The sequence below is a fragment of the Pavona decussata genome, unplaced genomic scaffold, assembly GCF_977016875.1.
Source record: "Pavona decussata unplaced genomic scaffold, jaPavDecu1.1 SCAFFOLD_366, whole genome shotgun sequence".
In the NCBI taxonomy this organism is placed as follows: domain Eukaryota; kingdom Metazoa; phylum Cnidaria; class Anthozoa; order Scleractinia; family Agariciidae; genus Pavona; species Pavona decussata.
The window spans coordinates 1218811-1243849 of NW_028145742.1; the positions used below are offsets into that span (position 1 = coordinate 1218811).

Consider the following 25039-nt stretch of genomic DNA (forward strand, 5'->3'; position numbering starts at 1 on the left):
AAAAGCATATTGATCACATGACTCTCATAGTAAAGTTGAATGAACGAAAAAAAAAGCTTACACTTTACGGACATGTACTCGGACAACTAACTTGATCTTTTGTGTGAAGGAAAAAAGCCTTTCAAGCTCCCCCCCCCCCCCCTCCCCGCTAAGACCTATAAATATATGCACAGACAATGGATTCCAGTTGGTCAGTCTTTCCTGAAGACAATTAGAACAATGGAGGACAAAGAGGCCCTTGAAGACTTCTTGAAGACTGTATGAAGATAGATTATGATTTTTAAATTAAACTCACATGAAAAAGTAAACGTGTTTACTGTTCACTGAACTTCCCATATAATGTTAATATTTCACTCATGGACATTCAAATCCTTGCAGTGTGCAGGATGTTTTTCACATGAACCTAGTTTAATGGCCCGGCTCCCATGACTAGGAACCAAGCGCAGTGGTGCGCAAAATCGTGGCCATTTTTGGAGCGCCACAGATCGGCGCCACAGGGTATTCGTGATGTCTGTCGGTGATCCCCAAGTTTTCTACACAAGTAACTCATTGTAACAAATTTGTAATAAGTACATTAAATAAATGAATAAATAAATAAATAGTAAGAGATTTTCGCCCGTACGCATACGGGCGGTCGACCATTCCGACCAACAGTGACTCGCGTGGATAACGCGCGTATTGCGTGTTTACCCATCAATCTTTGTAACCGGTTCGTCTTGCCAATAGGCCATTTTACAGTTGTGTACTGAGTGACCTGGCCTTGCATTGGAAGCGAGGCTGGGGGTGACCTTGTTTTGATACAGACCTCACTGCTTTTCATATGTAGATCATACTGTTCTTATGCTAACTAGTTTGCATTTACATTTGAAAAACAGTGAGGTTTGTATCAAAACAAGGTCACCCCCAGCCTCGCTTCCAACGCAAGGCCAGGCCACAAAGCACACAACTGTAAAATGGCCTATTGCACACGTGAATGAAGGCAAGTAAGCCAACGCGGCAATTTTCGCGTTGATATTTCTCTCTGTCAATATTCGTTTAGTAGTTTTACATATACAGGTAAGCTTAAGTCACCTAGTTTATCTTTCAGTTCAGAAGTTGCTTCACAATAGTGAGTTACTGAGCTAGCAGAACTCCACGAGAATGTAGCGGAGTTGAAGACAGCCAAAGCTAACCGGTAAGCGTGAATTTAAGTTTCATTTAAGCTTGCTATACAATCCTTTTCTCTCCTTTTTTACTTTCAAGTGTTTATAGTTTTCTCTATGACTGGATGTTAATAGTTTTCATTAATTACGTACGAAAAGAAGGAACCAGTCACCAATCTCGTACCTAGAAACCTCGGGTTCTTTGGCCAGCGGTTGGTCTCCAGGAGAGGCTCTGAGAAATTTTTTGATGGGCTGCCCAGTGATGGCTTTGCATTGTTTTGTGGTAGAAATCCTGCAGTAAAAAATTTCATTACCCGAGTCCCCTGATGACCAACCGCTGACCAAAAAACTCTTGGTGTGAGTGACCAATCTACAGACTGTAGACTACAGTCTCAGGGCTGTCAACTCTCCCAGATAATCCGGGAGTCTCCAGATTTTAAACCGTATCTCCGGGTCTCCAGATTTATGTCTGTAATCTCCAGATTTTGAGCCGTATCTTCTGGTCTCCAGATTTATGTCTGTAATCGCCAGATTTTGAGCCGTATCTTCTGGTCTCCAGATATATGTCTGTTATCTCCTGGATAATTGACGAAATTTGCTATTTGTCGTAGACTCAACTTCCTAACAAGAAAATCTGAAATGTTTAGTGTTGTTTCTGGTACTGTTTAATGTACGCCTCCCCACCTTTACCCGTGAATTTGGCCTTGATGCGACGCCTCTGTAAGGCGCTTTGTTATTGCTGGCCGGGGAAGTCATATTCTCCATATTTGAAGACGAGTGAGGTTGACAGCCCTGCAGTCTGCAGAAAGCAGACCACAGACTGGGGAGGCAGTAACCAAATGCAGCAGTGGGGAAAATGGTGGCCATTTTTCGGTGGGACAGTGATCAATGGGTTAACCCTTTAATGCCCGGTAGTGCCATATGGCACAAGGTGTAATTAAGAACTAGGGTATTCGGCCAAGTTGTGTAAAATTTACACAACCAAAATGATCTTGGAAAGGTCTGTGAATTTAAGTTATGCCTGTCATATTTTAGTCTTCATTTACTACCCCTCCAACTTCCAGAACTTTTCCCTGTTGTGTGTTTAGGGTCCAGTTGATATCTTACAACAACCAATGCATTAACTTTTAAGCTATAGTTTTTAAGGGTATAGAGGCCTAAAGTGTGACGTCACAAATATTTTTGGATTTTTGAAATTATGGGATTTGTTAGTATATTCTAAACGAGCATGATGAAAAAATTAATGTCTACTTGCCAAAAATCAGCATCTTATTGCAATTTGGGGGCAAGATATTAGCTCTGTTATGCCCTGGTGTTCCATACAAATCCTTCTATCAGTTCCAAATGTATGGAGGGTAGGAGGAGAGGGTAGAGGGTAGACTAGTGTACACCAACTTAAGGGTCTTTTTGGGGGGTGGGGGTGGGTTCGTGTACTTTATCATAAACACTGGATCTGGAAACTAACTTAGGGTAGTAAACATTTAAACCTTTGTCAATCAAGGAAAGCAAACTTATAGCCTTAGATCTGTGGTATAATTTATTAACTTAGTAACAATTTTTGTTCATTATTGATGCAGGCAAGATCAACATGCTTACAAACTACAAGAACAATGATGGGCTGCTGAGAGTACCTCATGTCAGTGGAATGAAGATGATCAGGGGTACATGTACGTCATGCTGAAGTTATGTAATATTGTTCTTAAAATTAACTAGAAGAAAGAGCCTCAAAGTTATTTACTCAACTTAAGCAGTTACAAAAACAAAACCTAAAAAAATTCAGGCTCAAACATTAAACAATTGGGCCACTTAATAGTAAGATTACAGTCTTCCAATAGTTGAATGATATCATAAATCACCACCTAGAAACAAATGCTGAGAAATGCTACAAATGGGAACTATCTTTTTTTTTTTAATGTTTGGTGCAAATTTATATTTTTGTTACTTTTCATTTTAATGTGTGGTTCCAGAAAATATCCATACCCCCACGACAGAGGGAATTGGAAATTCCAGAGGGGTGGGGGAGGGGGGTCAATGGCCCAGGAAATTCCAGAGGGGAGGAGGGGTGAATGGATAGATTAGTTTCCAGAAGGTCAACTTCACTTTCATGTCGGACACGTAACTTACCAACTTTGTAGATCTTTCTTGAAGACGTTACTTTGTTTAACTATTTTAAAGAAACCCTTGAACATTTCCCTTCTCCAGAAAGCCTTTGTAAGTGAGGTAGTCCAGATTGAGACAAGAAATATTTTATTCATTGAACAGGAGAATTTAAAGTCTCTCACTGGTAATTTGAAGCATTGCGTTGCTGAGCCAATGATTCTAGAACTGTTGTTTGCAAAACTTTATCACATTGAAAAGTATTATTCACTGGCAACAACTGAATTTGTTTCAATGTTTAAAAAAAGAAAAATTTTGGATGGCTGAAAAATCCCTAAATTTACATAAAACATTGAAATATCTGTTTGTTTTGTTTGCATGCTGTATAGAGTTACAGGCAAAGGAAAACTGGAACTGTTTTGTCAGCACTGACCCATGTTAAAAATTATTTTGTCCAAAGTCCAAAACTGTTGACTTAATTGCTATGCCAAACTTCAATAAAATAGAGCCAATTCGACATTCTTTTTAATGCATTAATGATCTCATATAAACTTTGCATAGGAACACAAACATGCTAATTTCATTTTGCCGCTTCTTTTCATCTGCAGTTTCAAGTTATGATCAAAGGTCAATTTGTCTCACTGTACTGCTAACGCTTATTTCGTCCGAGCTTTTCCAACTCAAAATGAAAACTATTGACTGAAACTAGTTAGGGAGTGCATTCAATGTCACCAGGCTCTCTCTCCTTTGCCAAGTTAGTGATGATGTCATCCACCTGGGCTATTTCTTTGTCCCTGGTCCCTTTGGAGGCCTTAAAAGCGTCTCAGGGGACGTTTTCATAGACACTAATTCAATTGGAAGCTTTTTAAACAATATTTATTGTTGATCCAAAAATCAACTTTTTTCCAAGGGGAAGGTCGATGGTTTTTTTTGCCAAAATGATGAAAATTTTGAAGTGGGCATTTTTCACTCGTTTATGTCCCTAGGGATCTTGGCATGTTGAAAAACTTCCTTGGGAATCATTTTTAAGTGCAAATAACGACCTGGCAAAGAATTTCCTGTTTAACCCTAACCCTGACTTCATCTTTTGTCTGCTATTTCTTTGTCCCTGGTCCCTTGGGAGGCCAAAAAAGTGTCTCAGGGACATTTTCGGACACACTGATTCGATTGAAAGCTTGTTAAAGAATATTTGTCGCGGGTCCAAAACTCGACTTTTTTCCAAGGGGGTAGGTCCAGGGATTTGGGTCAAAAATGACCAAATTTTCAAGTCAGCATTTTTCACTTGTTTACGTCCCTAGAGATCTCAGCGTGCGGTAAAGCTCCCTTGGGAATCATTTTTAAGTGCAAATAACGCCCTGACAAAGAATTTTCTGTTTAACCCTTTTTCCTTTGTGAGCTATTTCTTTGTCCCTGGTCCCTTGGGAGGCCTAAAAAGTGTCTCAGGGGACGTTTTCGGACGTTCTCATTTGATTGGAAGCAGAATATTTGTCGTTGGTCCAAAAATCTACTTTTTTGTAAGAGGTAGGTCCAGGGTTTTTGGGCCAAAATCTTCAGGGGATGCAGCCAGATTTGCACCCCAAGATCCATCCATTCATTCAATCAATTTGTCCCATACAATCTTGACTCCAATCTGTATTAGGAGTGCGTTCTTTCTGTAGATGTTGAACACAATGACTAAACGGAATGATTACCATGAGAAAAATCGATTGAGTAGAGCTAAAGCAACAATTCTTTTGATCTAAAAGAAATTGCATAGGAATGTGAACATGCAAATTAAAACAAGTTTTTGCATTGCCAGACTTGTTCCTGTAAATATATAGATTTAAAATCTTCAACAAAGCTAACGGTAAAGTTAGAGGCCAATGACCATGGGTAAATATTAAAAACTATACCGGTGAAATTGAATGCTTGCTCTTTGATAATGCAGATTTTCTTCTCATGTAGGTAGCTCTTGGTATCTCTGATACAGAATTTTTCCAGAAAACGTTTCTGGGGGCGGGGTGGGTTGTTATTTTATATTTGAGGAATTTCTAAAGGGGTGGGGGGTAAAAAAAAAAAATCCTTCAAAAATGATAATCGCGGGGGTGGGGGTCCTATTTGAAATTCCCTCCATGGTGTAGGTATGGATATTTTCTGGAACCACACAATATTGCACAAAAAAATTTAAAATTAAGTTACCAGCTCAGATTTCACTCTATTTGACGAGGTAGTGTCTCTGCACTGTTTCTTGGTAATTTTAGAATATCCCATCCTATCTGCTATATTTGATTGATGCAAACATGTTATAAACTACTTAGTTTATCAACAATTGAAAGGTGCAGTTGAAGACTATACTTAATGTGCATTAAAAACAATTTGGATGCCAAAAATAATGCAATAGCTCAATTCGCTGTTAGCATGAAATTTTTAAATGTAAGAGTTAGTTCAAAAAACGAGTTCAGAAAATGAATTGGCTATACCAGATTTAGCAAAACGTAAAATTTTGTACAGATCTAATTTACACTCAAGGAAATTTAACCATTTTAAGTAGATTATTGTAATTGGAAGCCTGCCCACCTTCAAGTTTCAAAGTTCTGTATTTTTTAAGTCTGTAGGAGATCTCTAGAAACTTCACATTTTTCTTAAATGTAATATGGCAAATTCATTTCTCAGCTCGTTTTCCAATTTTATCTACATGTAATATTTAAAAATGTCACGCAAACCAGAAATGGTGCTATTTCAATCTTATATCTAGGAGATTTGGAAGTTTACGTTTCTTTCTTGATCGTCATGAGTTATGTTTTTACTGAGCAGCCAACTTTAAAGGTTTGCAACTTGTAGATACAGCAGTCTAGTGGACTGAGGAAAATTGTTTCAGTCACACAATAGACTAACACCCTTAATTTTCTTAAACTTATCTCATAATTGTTTGAAATTGCTGGATTTTTGCATACACATTTTGTATTATTTTGTGTTTAAAAAAACAACTGCTCCTAATTTGACATGCTAGAAAGAAATTCTAGAAGCTACTGGACTCGATTGTTGAAAACAGGGTGAAACCTAACCGAGAATTTCTTCCATTTAATTTTGAAATTTAATCAAGACCAGTTAACTTTCTGTATGCAAAAACTCAGCAATTTTTGACTTTTTTAAAGTTGTTACTTCCACTCCTCCATTGATGTTTGCAGCTGAAGGGCTGAGTGCTTAGAGGGCCTCAAAACTAGTTTTCAAGTTTCTTTCTGAGTGGAAAATGCTACCAGCAAATCATTATTTTAGTTTTGATGCCTAAAATATGAATCTGTGGTAGCTAGCATCTTAACATGATCTAATCTGGCCAAAACAATCAAGGTTAAGCTGTTGTACAAGGAATCGAATCTCATTGCTAAGAGCATCAAAACTAAACGGTTCATAGCATTTTTACTGTCTCCTCTGGTTACATATGCCAGTGGGACACATCAACACTTCTGCATCAATCACTGTCCAGTGACATCATGACTTGAAAAAGGGGTGATAATTTTGATTTTGGTCGTTGTTAAGATATATGGATATTTCATCAAAATTTAGAGACTGCAATGGTTAGATTCATCTTGATTGGCTCTTCGTGTTCATTTCAAATAAAAAAATGTGCCTCTGTAAGGTAAAAAAAACCAGATTTTTTTGCAGCAAGCAAATGGAATCACAAGCAAACTTACCATGCCTTCAGCACAATAGAAACCAATTATTTTATCCAAACAGGAGGATTTTGTTGCGATGTATTGTGACAAATTGCCAGGTAATGAAGTTGCATTAACATGTACTGTATTTAGTATTTTACACATTAAATCATTCCAGTTCTCATTTGGGGTGTTTTGCAGCAAGAAAAATGAATGATTATCAAGCAACCATCCCATTTCAACAACATTTGGAGCATTTTACATCAAATAGTTGTTTTTTGTCATTAAAATGGATCACAAGGTCACTGGACAGTTGTAGGGACCTTAAGATGTACAATCATGGCAACATCACAAAACAATAGGATTTAATGAGCAAAACAATAGCTCTGCACATGCTTTATAAATTTTGCTAAATTTCTTTGCCGTCTTCTGCAAAACATGAACATGAAATATGAAATTTAAAACTTTAAGGAAAACAGGAGCACATGACGGTGATTTTCTTTTTTTAACCCGAACACCATTCCTACCAATTCAGCTTCAAGATAGTTCGGCTACAATCTGCAGGTCAAATGAAGTGATGTAATCATGAAGAAGTTCACGTAACATCAACCCTCCTTTTCAAGTGATGCTTTCATCGGCGTTGCCGTCATGGTTCTTAAGCTCACTATTAGTGGCTATACAATACAACTGTCTCTCATCAGGCCAGTGAATTGTATAATGCAGATGTGTCTCTGTCAGGAGTAAGGGACAAGACGAGACAGCTGAAATTCAGGCCAAACAAGTTTGAAACTTGTTAAAACTAGTCTAAAATTACATATAGGCTCTTTTTGCACTCAGCCCTTCAATATTGTTTACTGTTTATTATGTCATATTGTTGCTATCGTAGGAATTTTTGACATCTTTTAACTTCCTGGTGGCTTTCATTGTGATTTTGCAATTGAAGGGCTCGGGATGTAACTGACCTATAGTATTTTTTTATTGCTTTTTGTTGTTTTGGCATGAGTGTATGTGACAGAACTTTTTTATTCCCTTGATCAGATCTTCAGGTTGTTCTCATTTGAAAATTGAAAAGGAGTAATTCCTCATTAATTTTTCTTCCCCATGTTTGAGGCGTATGAAAGTGTCAATTTGGGTGCAAAACGAAGTCAATAGAGGATCGCCAGTCTCATGATTTCGCTATTCCTCAGACGTTTTTTTTTTTTTTGTTTTTCGTGTGCAGGGGAAGAAAACTGGCTAACCAGTCGTTTCGTACCCACGGACGATTCGTACTCAGACGATTCGTACCCAGCCAATGTAGTCGTTTCATACCCATCCCTATTACCAAGTTGTTTTGTATCAAAAAGTGCACCTGACAGTACATCAATCAGTGGATCAAGGGTAAACTTGCCTGACTTCATTCTTAAAATGCTTTATTCTAAAATAAAAAAAAGGCTTTTACTTGTATCTTACTCTTTTGATCTTTTACTGTACGTAACAATCGACTAGCCGATCCAGACAGAACTTGTGTTGCGCCTGCTGAAAGTCGATTTTCATTGTCAAAATTGTCAGTATTGTCAGTATTGCACCAAAACTCGAAGTGAAATTTGATGGTTCTAGACGTATCAAATACAGGGAAGAAAAATTGATAACAATTTTTTTTTTCGATTTTTAGACAAGAACGACATTAACATTTGATCAAGCAAATAGCAAAAATCATGTCATGTACACTTTAGAGAAACGTTGCCTTAAGATCTTTATCTTTTTGCAGTTCGTGTCAACTAAAAACTCATGATTGTGGGCAAGATTTTCGTTTTTCCTAAAAAAGGTCAAATCAGCAGAAAAACAACAAAAAGCAATCTGAAAAGCACTATAGCTCGGTAATGCCCGGGGATTGAAATGTCCAATTTTCCACTGTCTGGTATTTTAACTGGCCAGGCAGTCGAAATTGCGGCCCTATGCCCCACTGGGGGCTCAAAGGACCAAGAGAGAGGCAGTCGAAATGATAGCCATTAGGAAATTAAAATGTCAAAAACATCTCGAAGCAGAAACCACTGTAAGATATTGGTTGAATTTACAGTCAACCCACATCACGCATTACCAGTATTTCCAAGAGTGAAATGAACATTCAAATTCCTCTTTGTTATGTCTAGCATTTGAATTGGATCTTGAGCATGTCTCTGGACATCTTTCTAAAAGACACATTAACTGCAAAAAAAAAATCAAAATATTCGGGAAATATTTGTGCTGTAATGAAAAGAAAAATCGATAGCATTATACCATCAATAAACTAGGGAAAGTTTTACAAGAACTGAAATCTCACTGGCGATGTTCAAAACTGACATTTAAATATATCAAAACTCTTCAAAATCTAAAATTACCGGTCACACGTGATGTAGGTTGACTGAAACTTGCAGCTTTAATTTGACTCTCTTTACAGTAGTTACTAATGACTGGTTACCAACTTCCTTCAAGAGAAGGTTAAAGTTGTGTTTTAGTGGATGTCATTCAAAGAAAAGCCGTTTAAATTATCTTGAATTCAAGAGATCCAAGAAACTGAAAACTTTAGCCGCCAAGAGAAGGTAAAACTTTATTAAAGTTGATTTCCAAGCCAGATCAAACTAAAAGAAAAAGTATCTTGTAAACATTACTGCTCATGATAATTTATTGACTTTGCTCATTATCACAGGCACTAAAATATAAATGTTTTGTATCCAGGCAAAGACACACTTTCTTTTAGTTTAAACTGGTTTGGAATCGAGTTTAATAAGTTTTACCATTTGTTAGCGGGTAAAATTGTTAGGTTTTTGCCTTTCTCTTTGAAATCATGCAAGAAATCTCAATAAGTTTTCATTGATCAATTTACGTCCACAAAAATGTAACTTTAACAGACTAGTTTGAAGTTGGAAGGTCGCATGTCATTGTAGATGACTGTAAAGCAGACAAATAAGACCGATGTCACGTATTAAGAGTTGAATTGCACATTCCAGTGTAGATAAAAGTGAAGATTCTATAATGTATGAAGTGGAAAAGGTCAATAAATACTATAAATATTTCCTATCAATTGTGTTGGTCATTGCACTGGACTGATGTTGATTCTTGAATAATTAAACTACAGAATATATGCATGTAACATTAATTATGTATGCTGACATCATGCAATTAATTATGCATACATGACGTAATATCATTAATTATACATGTTTGGCGTCATCATATATTTGCATTTATTAATATTCATTAGCAATAGACTGAGATTCAGATTCAATCTTGATTCTGATACCCATTCTGAATCTGATTCCGATTCTATGTATCCACAGAATCAGAATCGGGTTTACGAATCTGAATCTGAGTTTAATGCCAATGAATATTAATAAATAAATGATGATGTTATGCATGCATAATTGATCGAATGAAGTCTGCATACATTTTGTTCTTGGTAATATTCCATCTCCCATTTTGTTTTTTATTCATTTTTCTATATTGATTGTTTAAGATCTGACAAACTCCAACAACCAACATAATTTTTATTGACAGCAAAATACATCAGACAGAAAGCAATTACAATGCGAAGTGCCAAAATGTGGCCACTTTAAGCTTAAATTGGGTGAGATATCCTTAAATTGAAGTAATGACCTAATTCTACGAAGAGGTAACTGGCTCTCAGTTTGCAAGCAAAAACATGATTTCGAGCAATCTGGATGTTAATGGCTTGCACCCTTCATTGATTAGTGACAAAATATAATACATCTGAGATTTAGTTAACTATTTAGTGTCGACACACCTTAAACCAAGGAAAACTGAACTTCTCCCATAATTAATTGTAATAGTTTACACTTCTATTTTCCGCCTAATTTTCATCCCTATACTATAGACTATTAGTGTGGCCTAATTTTCATCCTTATTCTATACTCTTTGATTTTCAGGCGAATTTCCATCCTAATACTATAGACTATAGTTTTTGGCCTAATTTTCATCCTACTACTGTACACTATGGTTTTCTGGGCTACTTTTTATTATTCACCTCCACTTCGGTGAATAATTGTCAATTATAATACTATAGACTATCACTTTTCGTCTAATTTTCATCGTAATAGTATACAGTTTGATTTTCGGGCTAATTTTAATACTATATATATTGATTTTCGTCTAATTTTCATGGTAATGGTATCCACTTTGATTTTGCTCTAATTTCATCCTAATACTATAGACTATCCTTATTTGCCTAATTTTCATTCTAATACTATACACTTTGATTTTTGGGAAAATTTCCATTCTAATACTATAACTGTGGTTTTGGTCTAATTTTCATGCTTATACTGTAGACTATGGATTTTGGCCTAATTTTCATCCTAATACTATAGACTATAGTTTTTCGCCTAATTTTCATCCTAATACTATAGACTATAGTTTTTCGCCTAATCTTTATCCCAATTCTATATACTTTGCTTTTTGGGCTTATTTTCATTATAATACTATAGACTATCACTTTTTGTGTAATTAATATCGTAATGGTATACACTATGATTTTAAGGCTAATTTTCATTGTAATACGACACACTTTGATTTTCGGGCTAATTTTAATCCTATGCTATAGACTATTGTTTTTCATCTAATTTTAATGGTAATAGTATCGACTTTGATTTCCGCCTAATTTCATCGTAATACTATAGACTATGGTTTTTGGTCAAATTTTCATCAAATTTTCATCAACTTCAACTTAATACTATAAACCTTCATTTTCGGCCGAATTTTCATCCCTATACTATAAACCACAGTTTTGGCCTAATTTTCATCACAATACTATACACTTTCATTTTTGGGATAATTTCCATCCTAATACTATAGACTATGGTTTTTGGACTAATTTTCATCGTGACACTATAGACCATGTTTTTTGGCCAAATTTTCATCATAATACTATACACTTTGACTTTTAGGCAAATTTTCATCCTAATACTATAGACTATTGTTTTTCGTCTTATTTTCATCGTAATAGTATACAATATGATTTCGGGCTAATTTTCATTCTAATACTATACACTATGATTTCAGCCTAATTTTCATCCTAATACTGTAGACTACGATTTTGGTCTAATTTTCACCGTAACACTATGGACAATGATTTGGGTCTAATTTCACCCTGATGCTATACACTTTGATTTTCGGGCTGATTTTCATCCTAATACTATAGACTATGGTTTTTGGCCTAATTTTTATCCTAATGCTATACCACTTTCATTCTCGGGCAAATTTTCATATTTATACTTTAGACTATCACTCTTCGTGTAATTTTCATCGTAATAGTATACACTATGATTTCCAGGCTAATTTTCATTATAATACAACTCACTTTGATTTTTGGGCTAATTTCAATACAATACTATAGACTATTGTTTTTCATCTAATTTTCATGGTAATAGTATCCACTTTGATTTTGGCCTAATTTTATCCTAATACTATAGCCTATGGCTTTTGGTCAAATTTATATTGGTAATTGAACTGAGTGGAGTGCAATTTGGTCTGAAATCATACGCGTGATTTCAAAATCAAACAAGCACGCAGCGCGAGTTTGATTTGAAATCACAGGTATGATTTCAGACCAACATTGCACGACACGAAGTTCAATTACCACTTAATTACATCCATTTAAAATCACAGAGTATCATTGTCAATATTAATATTCTATTTGTGTTACTTCATTTCCATTTTGATGGGCTAAAGAAAGGATGCGATTCAGAGCAAAAAAATGGTGCAATTTGGGAATAAATCGCACCATTTTGGACCAATCAGATTCCAAGGATCACCAGTGATTTCAAAATGGATGTAATTACTATCTTAATACAATAATATATGATTTTCGCCTAATTTTATCCTAATTATATACACTATGGTGTTTGGTCCAATTTACATCCTAATACTATACACTTTGATTTTTGCATAATTTCATCCTAATACTATAGACTACGCTTTTTGGTCGAAAACTATCTTAATACTATAGACTATGATTTCATCTAATTTCATCCTAATACTATACACTATGGTGTTTGGTCCAATTTATATCCTAATACTATACACTTTGGTTTTTGCATAATTTCATCCTAATACTATAGACTACGCTTTTTGGTCGAAAACTATCTTAATACTATAGACTATGATTTCATCTAATTTCATCCTAATACTATACACTATGGTGTTTGGTCCAATTTATATCCTAATACTATACACTTTGGTTTTTGCATAATTTCATCCTAATACTATAGACCATGGTTTTTGGTCGAATTTCTATCTTAATACTATAGACTATGATTTTCCCCTTAATTTCATTCTAATACAATACACTATGGTGTTTGGTCCAATTTACATCCTAATACTATACACTTTGATTTTTGCATAATTTCATCCTAATACTATAGACTACGGTTTTTGGTCGAATTTTCATTGTAATACTATAGATTATGATTTTCGGCCTAATTTTCATCCCTGTACTATAGACCATGGTTTTTGGCCTAGTTTTCATCCTAATACTATAGACTATCCTTATTTGCCTAATTTTCCTTCTAATACTATACACTTCGATTTTTGGGAAAATTTCCATCCTAACACTATAGACTATGATTTTGGCCTAATTTTCGTCCTAATATCATACACTATGGATTTTGGTCCAATTTGCATCCTAATACTATACACTTTGATTTTCGGCCTAATTTTCATCCCTACACTATAAACCACAGTTTTTGGCCTAATTTTCATCATAATACTATAGATTATGATTTTCGACCTAAATGTCATCCCTGTACTATAGACCATGGTTTTTGGCCTAATTTTCATCGTAACACAATAGATTATGATTTTTGCAAATTTTCATCCTAATACTATAGACTATCTTTTTTCATCTTATTTTCATCTTAATGGTATAAACAATCATTTTGGTCTAATTTCACCCTGATACTATACACTTTGATTTTCGGGCTTATTTTCATTCTTATACTATAAACTATAGTTTTTGGCCTAATATTCATACTGTAGACTATTATTTTGGCCTAATTTTCATCCTTATACTATAGACTATGGTTTTTGACCTAATTTTAACTTTCATTTTCGGGGGAAATTTTCATTTTTATACTATAGACTATCACTCTTCATGTAATTTTCATCGTAATGATATACACTATGATTTCCGGGCTAATTTTCATCAAAATACAACCCACTTTGATTTTCAGGCTAATTTCAATCCTATACTAGACTATTGTTTTTCGTCTAATTTTCATGGTAATAGTATCCACTTTGATTTTCGCCTAATTTCATCCTAATACTATAGACTATGGTTTTTGGTCGAATTTCCATCCTAAGACTATGATTTTGGCCTAATTTCCTCCTAATACTATACACTATGGTTTTTGGTCCAATACTATACACTTTGATTTTTGGCCTAATTTGCATCCCTATACTATAAACCACAGTTTTTGGCCTAATTCTCATCCTTACACTGTACACTATGATTTTGGTCTAATTTTCATCGAAATACTATAGACTATGATTTTGGCCTAATTTCATCCTAATACTATACACTTTGATTTTTGCCTAATTTTATCCTAATACTATAGACTACAGTTTTTGGTCGAACTTTCATTGTAATACTATAGACTATGATTTTCCGGCCTAATTTTCATCCCTGTACTATAGACCACGGGTTTTGGTCTAATTTTCATCCCAATACTATACACTTTCACTTTTTGGATAATTTCCATCCTAATTTTATAGACTATGGTTTTTGGCCTAATTTTCATCCTACCACTGTAGACTATGATTTTGGCTTAATTTCAACCTAATACTATACACTTTGATTTTCGGCCTAACTTTCATCCCCTGCTAAAGACCATGGTTTTCTGCCTAATTTTCATCATGATACTATAGATTATGATTTTTTCCTAATTTTCATCCTAACAGTATTCACTGATTTTGAGGCAAATTTTCATCCCAGTACTATAGACTATCGTTTTTTTTTTATCTTATTTTCATGATAATGGTATCCACTTTGGCCTAATTTCATCCTAATACTACAGACTAAGGTTTTTGGTCTAATTTTCATCCTAATACTATAGACTGATTTTCTTCCCTATACTATAAACCACAGTTTTCGGCCTAATTTTCCTAATAATACTATAGATTATGATTTTCATCCCTGTACTACAGACTTTGGTTTTGGCCTAATTGTCATCCTTATACTATACACTTTCATTTTTGGGATAATTTCCATCCTAATACTATAGACTATGATTTTGGCCTTGTTTCATCCTGATACTATACACTGACTTTTGGGCTGCTTTTCCTCCCAATACTATAGACTATAATTTTGGCCTAATTTTCATCCAGACACTATAGACTACGATTTTGACGTAATTTTCATGGTAATACTATAGACTGATTTTGGCCTAATTTTCATCTTAACACTATAGACTACGATTTTGGCCTAATTTTCATCGTTATACTATAGACTATGATTTTGGCCTAATTTTTATCGTAACACTATAGACTACGATTTTGACCTAATTTTCATCGTAATACTATAGACTTTGATTTTGGCCTAATTTTCGTCCTAAGACTATAGACTATGATTTTGGCCTCATTTTCAGCGTTACACTATAGACTACGATTTTAACCTAATTTTAATCGTAATACTATAGACTATGATTTTGACCTAATTTAAACCTAATACTATACACTTTGATTTTCGGCCTAGTTTTCATCCTATACTATAGCCCATCGTTTTCGGCCTAATTTTCATCATAATACTATAGATTATGATTTTTGCCTAATTTTCATCCTAATACTATACACTTTAAGGCACATTTTCATCCTAATACTTTTGATTTTCAGGCTGATTTTCATCCTTATACTATAGACTATGATTTTGGCCTAATTTTCATCATCATACTATAGACTTTGATTTTGGCCTAATTTTCGTCCTAAGACTACAGACTATGATTTTGGCCTAATTTTCATCCTTATACTATACACTTTGATAACCGGGCTAATTTTGTGCTCACTTTCATTATAATACTACGGACTATCACTTTTTATCTAATCCTCATCGCAATGGTATACACTATGATTTCCGGGCTAATTTTCATTGTAATACGACACACTTTGATTTTCGGGCTAATTTCAATACAATACTATAGACTATTGTTTTTCATCTAATTTTCATGGTAATAGTATCCACTATGATCTTAGCCTAATTTCATTCTAATACTACAGACTATGGTTTTTGGTCTAATTTTCATCGTAGCACTATAGACTATGATTTTGGCCTAATTTCAACTAAATACTACACACTTTGATTTTTGATCTACTTTTCATCCCTATACTTTAAACCACGGCTTTTGACCTAATTTTCATCATAATACTATAGATTATGATTTTCTGCTTAATTTTCATCCCTGTACTATAGACTATGATTTTTTCCTAACTTTTCTCCTAATACTATATACACTTTGATTTTTGGGCTAATTTCCATATCATTTTTTGTCTAATTTTCATCGTAATAGTATACACTTTGATTTTCACATTCACTTTCATCCTAATACTATGATTTGGGTTGAATTTCCATCCTAATACTATACATTTTGATTTTCAGGCTAATTTTCATGCTAATAGTATAGACATCGTTTTTTGTCTAATAATCATAATAGTATACACTACGCTTTTTGGGCTAATTTTCATCGCAATACTATACACTTTGATTTTCGGGCTAATTTTAATCCTCACACTACAGACTATTGTTTTTTGTCCAATTTTCATGGTAACAGTATACACTTTATTATATAACAAGCTGAATTCTACACGCATTTTGATATGGACTATGGATACACACTATGATTTTGGCCTAATTTTCATCGTAACCTGTAGACAATGACTTTGCCCTAATTTCAACCTTATACAATAGACTTCGATTATCGGCCGAATTTTCATCGTAAAACTAAAGACTATGATTTTGCCCTAATTTCAACCTAATACTATAGACCATGGTTTTCGGCCTAATTTTCATCATAATACCTAATACTATAGATTATGATTTTGGCCTAATTTCATCCTAATACCATACACTGTGGTTTTTGTTCGAATTTCCATACTAATACTATACACTATAGATTTTGGCCTAATTTTCATCCTAATACTATAGACTATGGATTTTGGCCTAATTTTCATCCTAATGATATAAACTATGGTTTCTGGCCTAATTTTCATCCTAACACTGTGGACTATGATTTTGATTCTGATTTTGGCCTGATTTTCATCCTAATACTATAGACTATGATTTTTGGTCTAATTTTTATGCTAATACTATACACTTTGATTTCTGGGCTAATTTTCATCCTAATACTTTAGACTGTGGTTATTGGCCTACTTTTATCCTAATACTTAACTATATAGTATTATATAAATATAAGCAGCTCGTAGCAGAGGTTTCTCTCGGGCAAGAAAAAAAACCGACTACGTGAAATGCTAGAGATGCAAACAACTTAAACAAGCCGACTACACGAAATGCTAGAGATGCAAACGACTTCATACATACTAAAAGGCTTACCAGAAAGAAACCTCTGCTAACAGGGTAACATCTAATTATTGGAGAAAAAGTTATAATTGTTTTGTGGACTTTATTGGTTACTGTAGCAACAATAAAACCTGTTCAAAACTGTGCTGAACTTAGCTTCAAGTGAATAAAACTAAAAAAAAACAGCTTGGTGACTCCCATTTTCTTATTATGGAAATGTAAAGAGCATACTCAGATAGATGTTCAGCGTTTTGCAAAATTCAACAAAGTCTTTGCTGGAAGGATTCAAAATCATCTTTAATTTGTTGAACCCCTCCCTAATTTTTTTTAAAACTTTGCAAAAAGTTCCATCTTGTCATGCTGATTGCAATTCCATAGTGAAAAATTGGGGAGCAGCATCCTCGTTTCCAGGTAATAATCCATTAAAGCAAAGTGTAGGGCCAGGTATAACTTGTTTTATTATATGGCTGGCTCCGCGAGCGGGCAAGATGAGTCAAATCCTGCGCTTTGATTGGCTACCCGAGCGGTCAAGATGGAGCTATCTTGCCCGCTCGGGATTACCTGTTGCCCGTCCGCTTGGCATCGAAAGTTTAATCCCGAGGAACAATGCAATCTTTTCTTCGATTTTCTCGTTGTTCTGGCGGAAAATGCTCACTAAAATGTCCGGTAAACCGTGTCAACATTTACCTAAAGGAAAGGAAAGAGAATAGAATCATCCTGGTGTAGTGAAAATTTTGTATCAGTTACAATGAATGCGAGCCAGTGAATCGGTGAGTTGCTCTGTGTAGAGATTAATTTTGTAAAAGTTATTGTCTCAAGTCGAGTAATAAATTGATTAGTTCTCTAGATTTGCAAGACTGTATTTAAATTATAGCGTAGTGAAAGTTGCATTAAGTGTCTAGAGCGGTTCAGAAAAGTGTTTTTCTCAAGTTCTCCGAAGCTGAGCTCACGTTTTTAATTTAGCCGCGTCTTGCTTGTTGTAAAGGACAAAATCTTATCAAAGTTTCGCTCAGTTTTTTGAGTTACCTGCTCTATTTTTCGGCTAATGTTTTCATATAATTTCAAAATGTATTGTTTCATTTAAGAACTATTGATTGGAGACCGAAAACTGTGTACTTGAAAAGCGTTTATTATTTACCCCACCGCGTGATCGGCTGAAAATGGCGAGTTTGCCGCATTCTATTAAAATCTTCCCGCATTTGCGAAAATCTAAATTTTTCGTACTCAATAATTGTATACTCCCTTTAAGCCATTATAAAGTTAGAGCCTTAAGATAATTTAGGATTCCTTGTTTTCCATGATTACATGGTAATCCAAAAATGCACTGAAAATGAATCTTACACCGGCCGGCTATGAAGAATTTCTTTCCGAGCAGAACAGTTTCTTGTTCTGTTTTGTTTTATTTCGTTTTTGTAGTTTTAACTTGAAGTTAAAGCCATATAATAAATCCTTTATTGACCAAGCTTGTTCGGTCAAGATGGCTGGATATTGGCCTCGTTCCTTTTTTTGCGTTTTTATGGACCTCGAATTCGTCTCGATCCATAAAAACGCAAAAAAAGAACTTTGGCAATATCCAGCCATCTTGACCTCACGCTTGGTCAATAAGGCATATATATTGTTGCTGTGGTAACCTACAAAGTCAAGAAAAACAACTATAACTTGTTCACCAATAACTATGCATTTCTTTGATAGCATTATTGTTGTATCAACTCATAAAGAGTGGTAGTATTGATCCATTAAAGGGAGGGGTTCACAGTTCTGTGCATGTGCATGAATCTAAATGCTTTTTTCTCTTTCTTATCAACTTTATGGCCTTAAAAATCCCACTCACATGTACTTTAGTAATCACATTCTATAATTAGTCCAAGCAAACTGACTGATGACCAAAATTCACAGAAAATGCTAGTGGATTGTACCCATGATTTTATAGTTATTTGCATCCGAATTAACACAATCATATGAAAAACTTACCACCCAAGTTACCTATTCCTTTCCGAATGGTTCATAAACAATGAATTAAATTAAACAGGCTTGGGTCAAGCGAGCAAAGGCAAAAAAGTATTTTGATTTATGGACATGCGCAGAACGGTGAACTCCTCCCTTTAAAGTGTAAGTGCTAGAAACTGATAGCAAACTCTAGAGGTTAGGAATCCTTGTGCTTTCACACTTCAAATCTCCACAATCTCCGAGTTTAATGCCAATTCTTTCCAAATCCTTCTCTTGGATGTTTAAAGTAAAGCGTGCAACTGTACATGTAACAATTGCTTGCTCCTCAAATACAAACTTGCCAACTTCAAAAAGCCTGAAAAAGTTGGCAAAGTTTAGGGACTACATGTAATTCTATTTCTGTATCAACATTTGAGCTGGCCGATCTTTACGAAAACAAAGCTTGCAAACTTAAGTTTTGTAGTGTGAAGCTGCTGCAATCTACCATTCCGAAAAAAATGGCAACTGGTACACTAACCCATAGTTCTTGGTGTGCAAAAACTCTGAAAATGCTGATAAAAAAAAACACAGAAAAGTTCTATAAACTTCAAATCTAACATACACAATGTTGTCAGCACAGGGACAAATTCGTAAAAATAAGGCTTTCTATGTGCTTATATTTGGCTGAGTTAGGTTCACAAGGTATTGTAACAGTGGTAAAATGTACAGCCCCCATCTTTTTCCATACAGTGGATTAGGTAGATGCTATACATTATTGAACCTTTTGGAATACCACATGTATTGTCTACTGGTCTAAGATACCCCTTACTTAGCTTGGACTGTTCACCTGTCTGTCAAAGAGATGTCATGATCCTCCTTAACTGATCAGATTGTAATTGATTCCAGAGGAAAGTAATCACTTTGAATCTGGTCCACATCTCAGATGTACAATCTGGCTGCAAATACCATCCCTTCTGATCTTCATAATATGTGTACCTAGAAAGTTGACAAGAGAAAGAGAATTAGCTAGGGATGTTAAAAATATTTATCACTTATGCACAAGCCAATCAAATGCCTGGTAAACTAAAGTTGTTGTAGAAGCACATGGGTTTAAGTTAAGGTTTAAATTAAGGGGAAATGGGCTTCAACGATAAAATTTAGATCTTCATGGGCAAGTCAATCACACTGCTATCACATTCCATCAGGCCCCATCCCATCCTTTCACAAACAAGTTAACTGTCACTTAATTCTTGAAGCCCTATTCTTAGAGCTCAGTTGAAGGATGCATAAAAACTCCAATTGCTTTCTTTGGTGAGGTAAGATTAAGGAAATTATGTTTCTCATTGCGACCATATGATTCGTATAAAATCCAGTCTGTGACCTGCTTTCTGCAGACTGTAGTCTACAGTCTGTAAATCAGTTATACAGCATACTATGTCAATCTCGTATCAAGAATCCTGAGGTTCCTTAGCCTGCAGGGCCCAGTTGCTTGAAGCATGGTTAGGGCTAACCCGGGTTAAATACCATGACAACCTATAGGTTTTAATACCTCTTAACCAATGGTTAGCGCTAACTACGCTTTGAGTAACTCAGCCCAGACGTTTGCCGGGAGATTCTGAGGTACTGAAATTTTTTGCCACGAGATTTCTGCCTCAAAACAATACAAAGCCATCACTGAGCAGCCAGTAAAATTTTTTTTTTTTAAATTTCCCTGTCTCTTTTGGCGACCAACTGTTGGCCGAAGAACCCGAGGTTTCCAAGATTGACACCAGCAGATTCACACATAGTGACTGGTTCCTTCTTTTCGTAATTGCATTGATGTTGAAAGAATGCACTCCTAATACAGATTGGAGTCGAGAATCAGCAAACGCGATCTGGCATCCTCCAACTTGGCAAAGGAGAGAGAGCCTGGGATCGAGGTCATCAAACTCACTCCCTAATCTTTGATTATTAAAGCTCGCAAGTATATACCTGCCAACTCTCACGCCTTAGGCGTGAGTCTCACGCCTGTGGGTTGAAAACTTCGATCTCACGCCGGCTCACGCTTGCGGGCCAATTTCTCACGCTTGATTGAAAAATGTGAGTTGTTGCCGTCTTGCTTGACACAATTTCCAAAAATATGTTAACTCAGACCCATGTTAGAACGAAAACCATGTGCAAAAGGAATAAATGACAATACCGTCCTCGCGATCTCTGATTTTTGAAGGTGAAAAGCACTGGGAGCGAGCTCGCGTCTATACGCGTCCTGAGACTTTGGACGTCCTCGGAAGACTTCGGACGTCTTCGGAAGACTTCGGAATTCTTCGGGAATCTTCGGAAATAATCGTGTTGTCTTCAAAAATCCCAGCACTCCCAGGATAAAAATCTCACGCCTTTATCTTAGAAAAAGTTGGCAGGTATACAAGTAGAGAAAACTATAAACAATTGAAAGTAAAAAGGAGAGGAAAGGATTGCTTAGCAAGCTTAAATGAGACTTAAATTCACGCTTACCGGTTCACTTTGTAGTTCCGCTACATTCTTGTGCAGTTCTGCTAAGCTCAGTTGCTCACTGTTGTGAAGCAACTTGTAAACTGAAAGATAAACTAGGTGACTTAAGCTTACTTGTACATGTAAAACTACTAAACGACAGCTGACCGAGAGAATATCAACGAGAAAGCTGCTCCGTTAGTTTACCTACCTTCACTCACGTGTGCAGCAAGAGAGCAAGACGAACCAGTTACAAAGGATTGATGGGTAATTTCACGCAACACGCGCGTTATCCACGCGAGTCATTTTTGGCCCGTACGCGTAGACGAGAAAATCTCTTACCATTTATTTATTTATTTATTTATTTATTTATTTATTTATTTATTTATTTATTTATTTATTTACCATGATAACGAAATTAGGTCATCCAAGTTTTCCATTGCTTTCAACATCTTCAGAGATCCCTGGTTAAAGTTCAATCGGGTGCAAAAAATTCGGCAAAGAAAAGTAAATAGAATATTTTCGGTCGGTCGACCAGCTCGCTCGGAGGCTCAAATCCTGACTCGAGATCCTGACTCTACATTCACTGGCCAGCAGATTTTACTGAATACAAACGATTGGTAAATGTTGAGTTTGTTCGTGTTGAAAGAAAAAAATTGTAGCCTGTATGCGACTTGTTACTTACCTGAACTTGCCCGAACTTGCCCAAATTTGCCTGGGCGGAAGTCAAATTTTGTTTACGTGAAAAATACACCAAGCAGGAGTAGGGTAAGTGGAAAGGATTAAAGAGATAAAGACAAGCTGTAGAAAATAAAAACAACAAATTGAAATCTCAAATCTTACTGTTTTGTTTATCTGTTTACCCTATGCCATTGATTTTTGTTCACAGAAGTGTATCCTGATTAAAATTTTTCAAGTTGCTCTTACCCCTCCATAGTGAAGAGCTTTCCCGCCAAATTCCCGCGAATTGCATAAATACCGGAAGTGAAAGCAAATTTTCAGTTTTCAACGGACAACAAACATGGCGTGTAGACCGATGGCACATTTGAGTAGAAATATCGTGATATTTGCAAGCGAATTAGCCAGTGCTGTTGGACGACATAGATATATATCCAAGGAAGAAACATTCCGTAAAGTTTGGCTTCGATCTCATCAGCAATCGTTTTGTTTTGCTCACGCACTGCAGTTCAAAAATGATCTTCGTTCCATCTTGACAGAAAGCGAGGAGTTGACAACCCACTTTCCGTCGTTGAAAGAGGAAATCGATCTAGTTGATTTCGCTTCTGTACTAAGAAAAATCATTTGCGATATGTCGCTCAGAAAGATTTATCGACAAATTCTGTCCTTTCTGAAAGTGAAGCTCTTTAAAAGCAACAAAGAAGAACAAGTTTTGGGCGCCGCCAAAGTGGTCGAAGAAATTGCCGCCGAAGTGAAAACACTGTGTGATAACGAAGCAAAGCCTGTGGAATCGGTGGTGAAAGAGATTTGTGCCAAAACAGGAGTGGAAAAAAGAGAAGTGGTAGAAGCAATGGAGTTCAAAATTACAAAGGATCGAGGAACTCAGCTCGAAAACAAGGCCGTTCAGGATTTTGGCAAATCCAAGGGTATTCAAATCGAACGTCCCATGGTACCAGAATTGTACCACAGGGATATGGAACACGATGGAATGAAATGGAGTGTAAGCGGTAAAGTAGATGCCGAAACAGAAGATAGCATAATTGAAGTAAAAAATCGAAAGAATCGTTTCATGTGTCCTGAATATGATTACATTCAGCTTCAAACGTATTTGTTCATCTGCAACAAACCGAGAGGAATCTTGCTTGAGAGGTTGAGAGGTACGAATAAAGAAACGTGTTTCGAGTTTGATGAAGAACTTTGGCAGGAATTAACGATCGAGTTGGCCGAGTTTGTTGCTGAATTATCAGACGCCATGAAGATGAGCAAGGAAGCCTTGTATGGGCATTCTTCACCTAGGAAGAGGGAACATGTTAAGGTGGCCAAAAATGAAGCAATCAGTTGCCAGGAAACAGATGGAGAGCCACCGAACAAGACTGCAGCAGAAGAAGCTGATGTGATAACCACTGAGAAAGTGGAAATTAAAGTGGAGGCTAGTTGCACTAGTATTTAGTATTTCTAAAGCAATAATACATTCACCATTCTTGGAAATATGCTAATTTTATTGGCTTCAATGGGTAGAAACTGGGTGTCTTATGATTTGCTGGAAAAAAGCCAGCTGCTGTGATTGCAGTGTAAAGGTAACGGTTCTTCCAGCAACTCTTAAACCTATTTCAAATATGCTATCATTGCGCTTATTTCAACTGAATTAAGCTCGCCTTTGGTCGAGTGTAGCTGATGGCCAATTCAAACGTCAAACTTAATTCATACATTGTGATAACAAAATAAATTCTTATGATGTATACACTGACTCTGGCACAAGTTAAGCACAACTTTTGAAGCAACATCACACTTAGTCAAAAAATCAGGGGTTAAGCTCAACAGGCCTTGTTGTGCCCAATTACTTTACACAACAGTAATTGTTTCAGACATTGTGCTCACATCACACTTAATTCATGCTAATTGGGTTTGATTAAGTTTGACATCACAACATCACAATGTTTGAACTGGGCTTACCATTCACAATTTGATTTCCAGTTATTATTACAGCTGAACCTCTTTATTACGGACACCAAGGGGGCAGGAATAAGTGTCCGTATTATAGAGGTGCCTGTTTTAGAGAAGTAGGCTTTAAATAGATTTCGGTTTCTTAAGGAACAGGTGAAATGACTGTAATAGAGATTGTAAGGAGAGGTTCCACTTTAACTCCTTGATTGTGGTCTGAAAATGAGAGAACTGATGCAATGATTGTTCAGAATTTTCTGACATTCTCTTCAAAACAGGAAAAGAGAAGTACAGTACTGTTACCCTGAAATTTCCAAAGATTTTAGGATTCGTAAATTTCGCTTTCCAATTAGAATTTCCAGCTTTTTGGTGTAAATGGTAAACACACGGGAGCAGTCATCCCTGCGGATACTGCTAATTGTAGGGATCTGGGCTTGATCAGATTTGACGGTTTTCTCAGATATGGAGTCAGTAGTTAGTAGAGTTTGTAGGGAAGGAACCATCCCTGGTCTCAGGAGTTTCTCTTTCTCCCCTTTCACAAACACAATTGGGGTGCATATTTGTGTGATGCAAGTGTAAGGTGAAAATGCAGTTGAAAGATCATTTATGCAGCAGGAAATTTT

At 35.8% G+C, this 25039-nt stretch overlaps 1 protein-coding gene and 2 long non-coding RNA genes across 3 annotated transcripts; 2 read left to right on the plus strand and 1 right to left on the minus strand.

Annotated features, from left to right (window-relative positions):
- Positions 1-982: 982 nt before the first annotated feature.
- Positions 983-10027, plus strand: LOC146452625 (uncharacterized). The gene is made up of 4 exons (XR_014859668.1): positions 983-1174; positions 2720-2809; positions 8091-8785; positions 8841-10027. It is a non-coding gene; the product is annotated as an uncharacterized LOC146452625 (long non-coding RNA).
- A 9297-nt stretch (positions 10028-19324) lies between these two features.
- On the minus strand, positions 19325-22151 carry LOC146452626 (uncharacterized). The gene is made up of 3 exons (XR_014859671.1): positions 22009-22151; positions 21822-21901; positions 19325-20327 (listed from the first exon to the last, which is right to left on the minus strand). It is a non-coding gene; the product is annotated as an uncharacterized LOC146452626 (long non-coding RNA).
- Positions 22152-22766: 615 nt separating this feature from the next.
- Positions 22767-24998, plus strand: LOC146452627 (uncharacterized). Its single transcript, XM_085097271.1, has one exon. The coding sequence runs from the start codon at positions 22819-22821 to the stop codon at positions 23923-23925; it is 1107 nt and encodes a 368-aa protein (XP_084953397.1). The 5' UTR covers positions 22767-22818; the 3' UTR covers positions 23926-24998.
- The last annotated feature ends 41 nt before the right edge of the window (positions 24999-25039 follow it).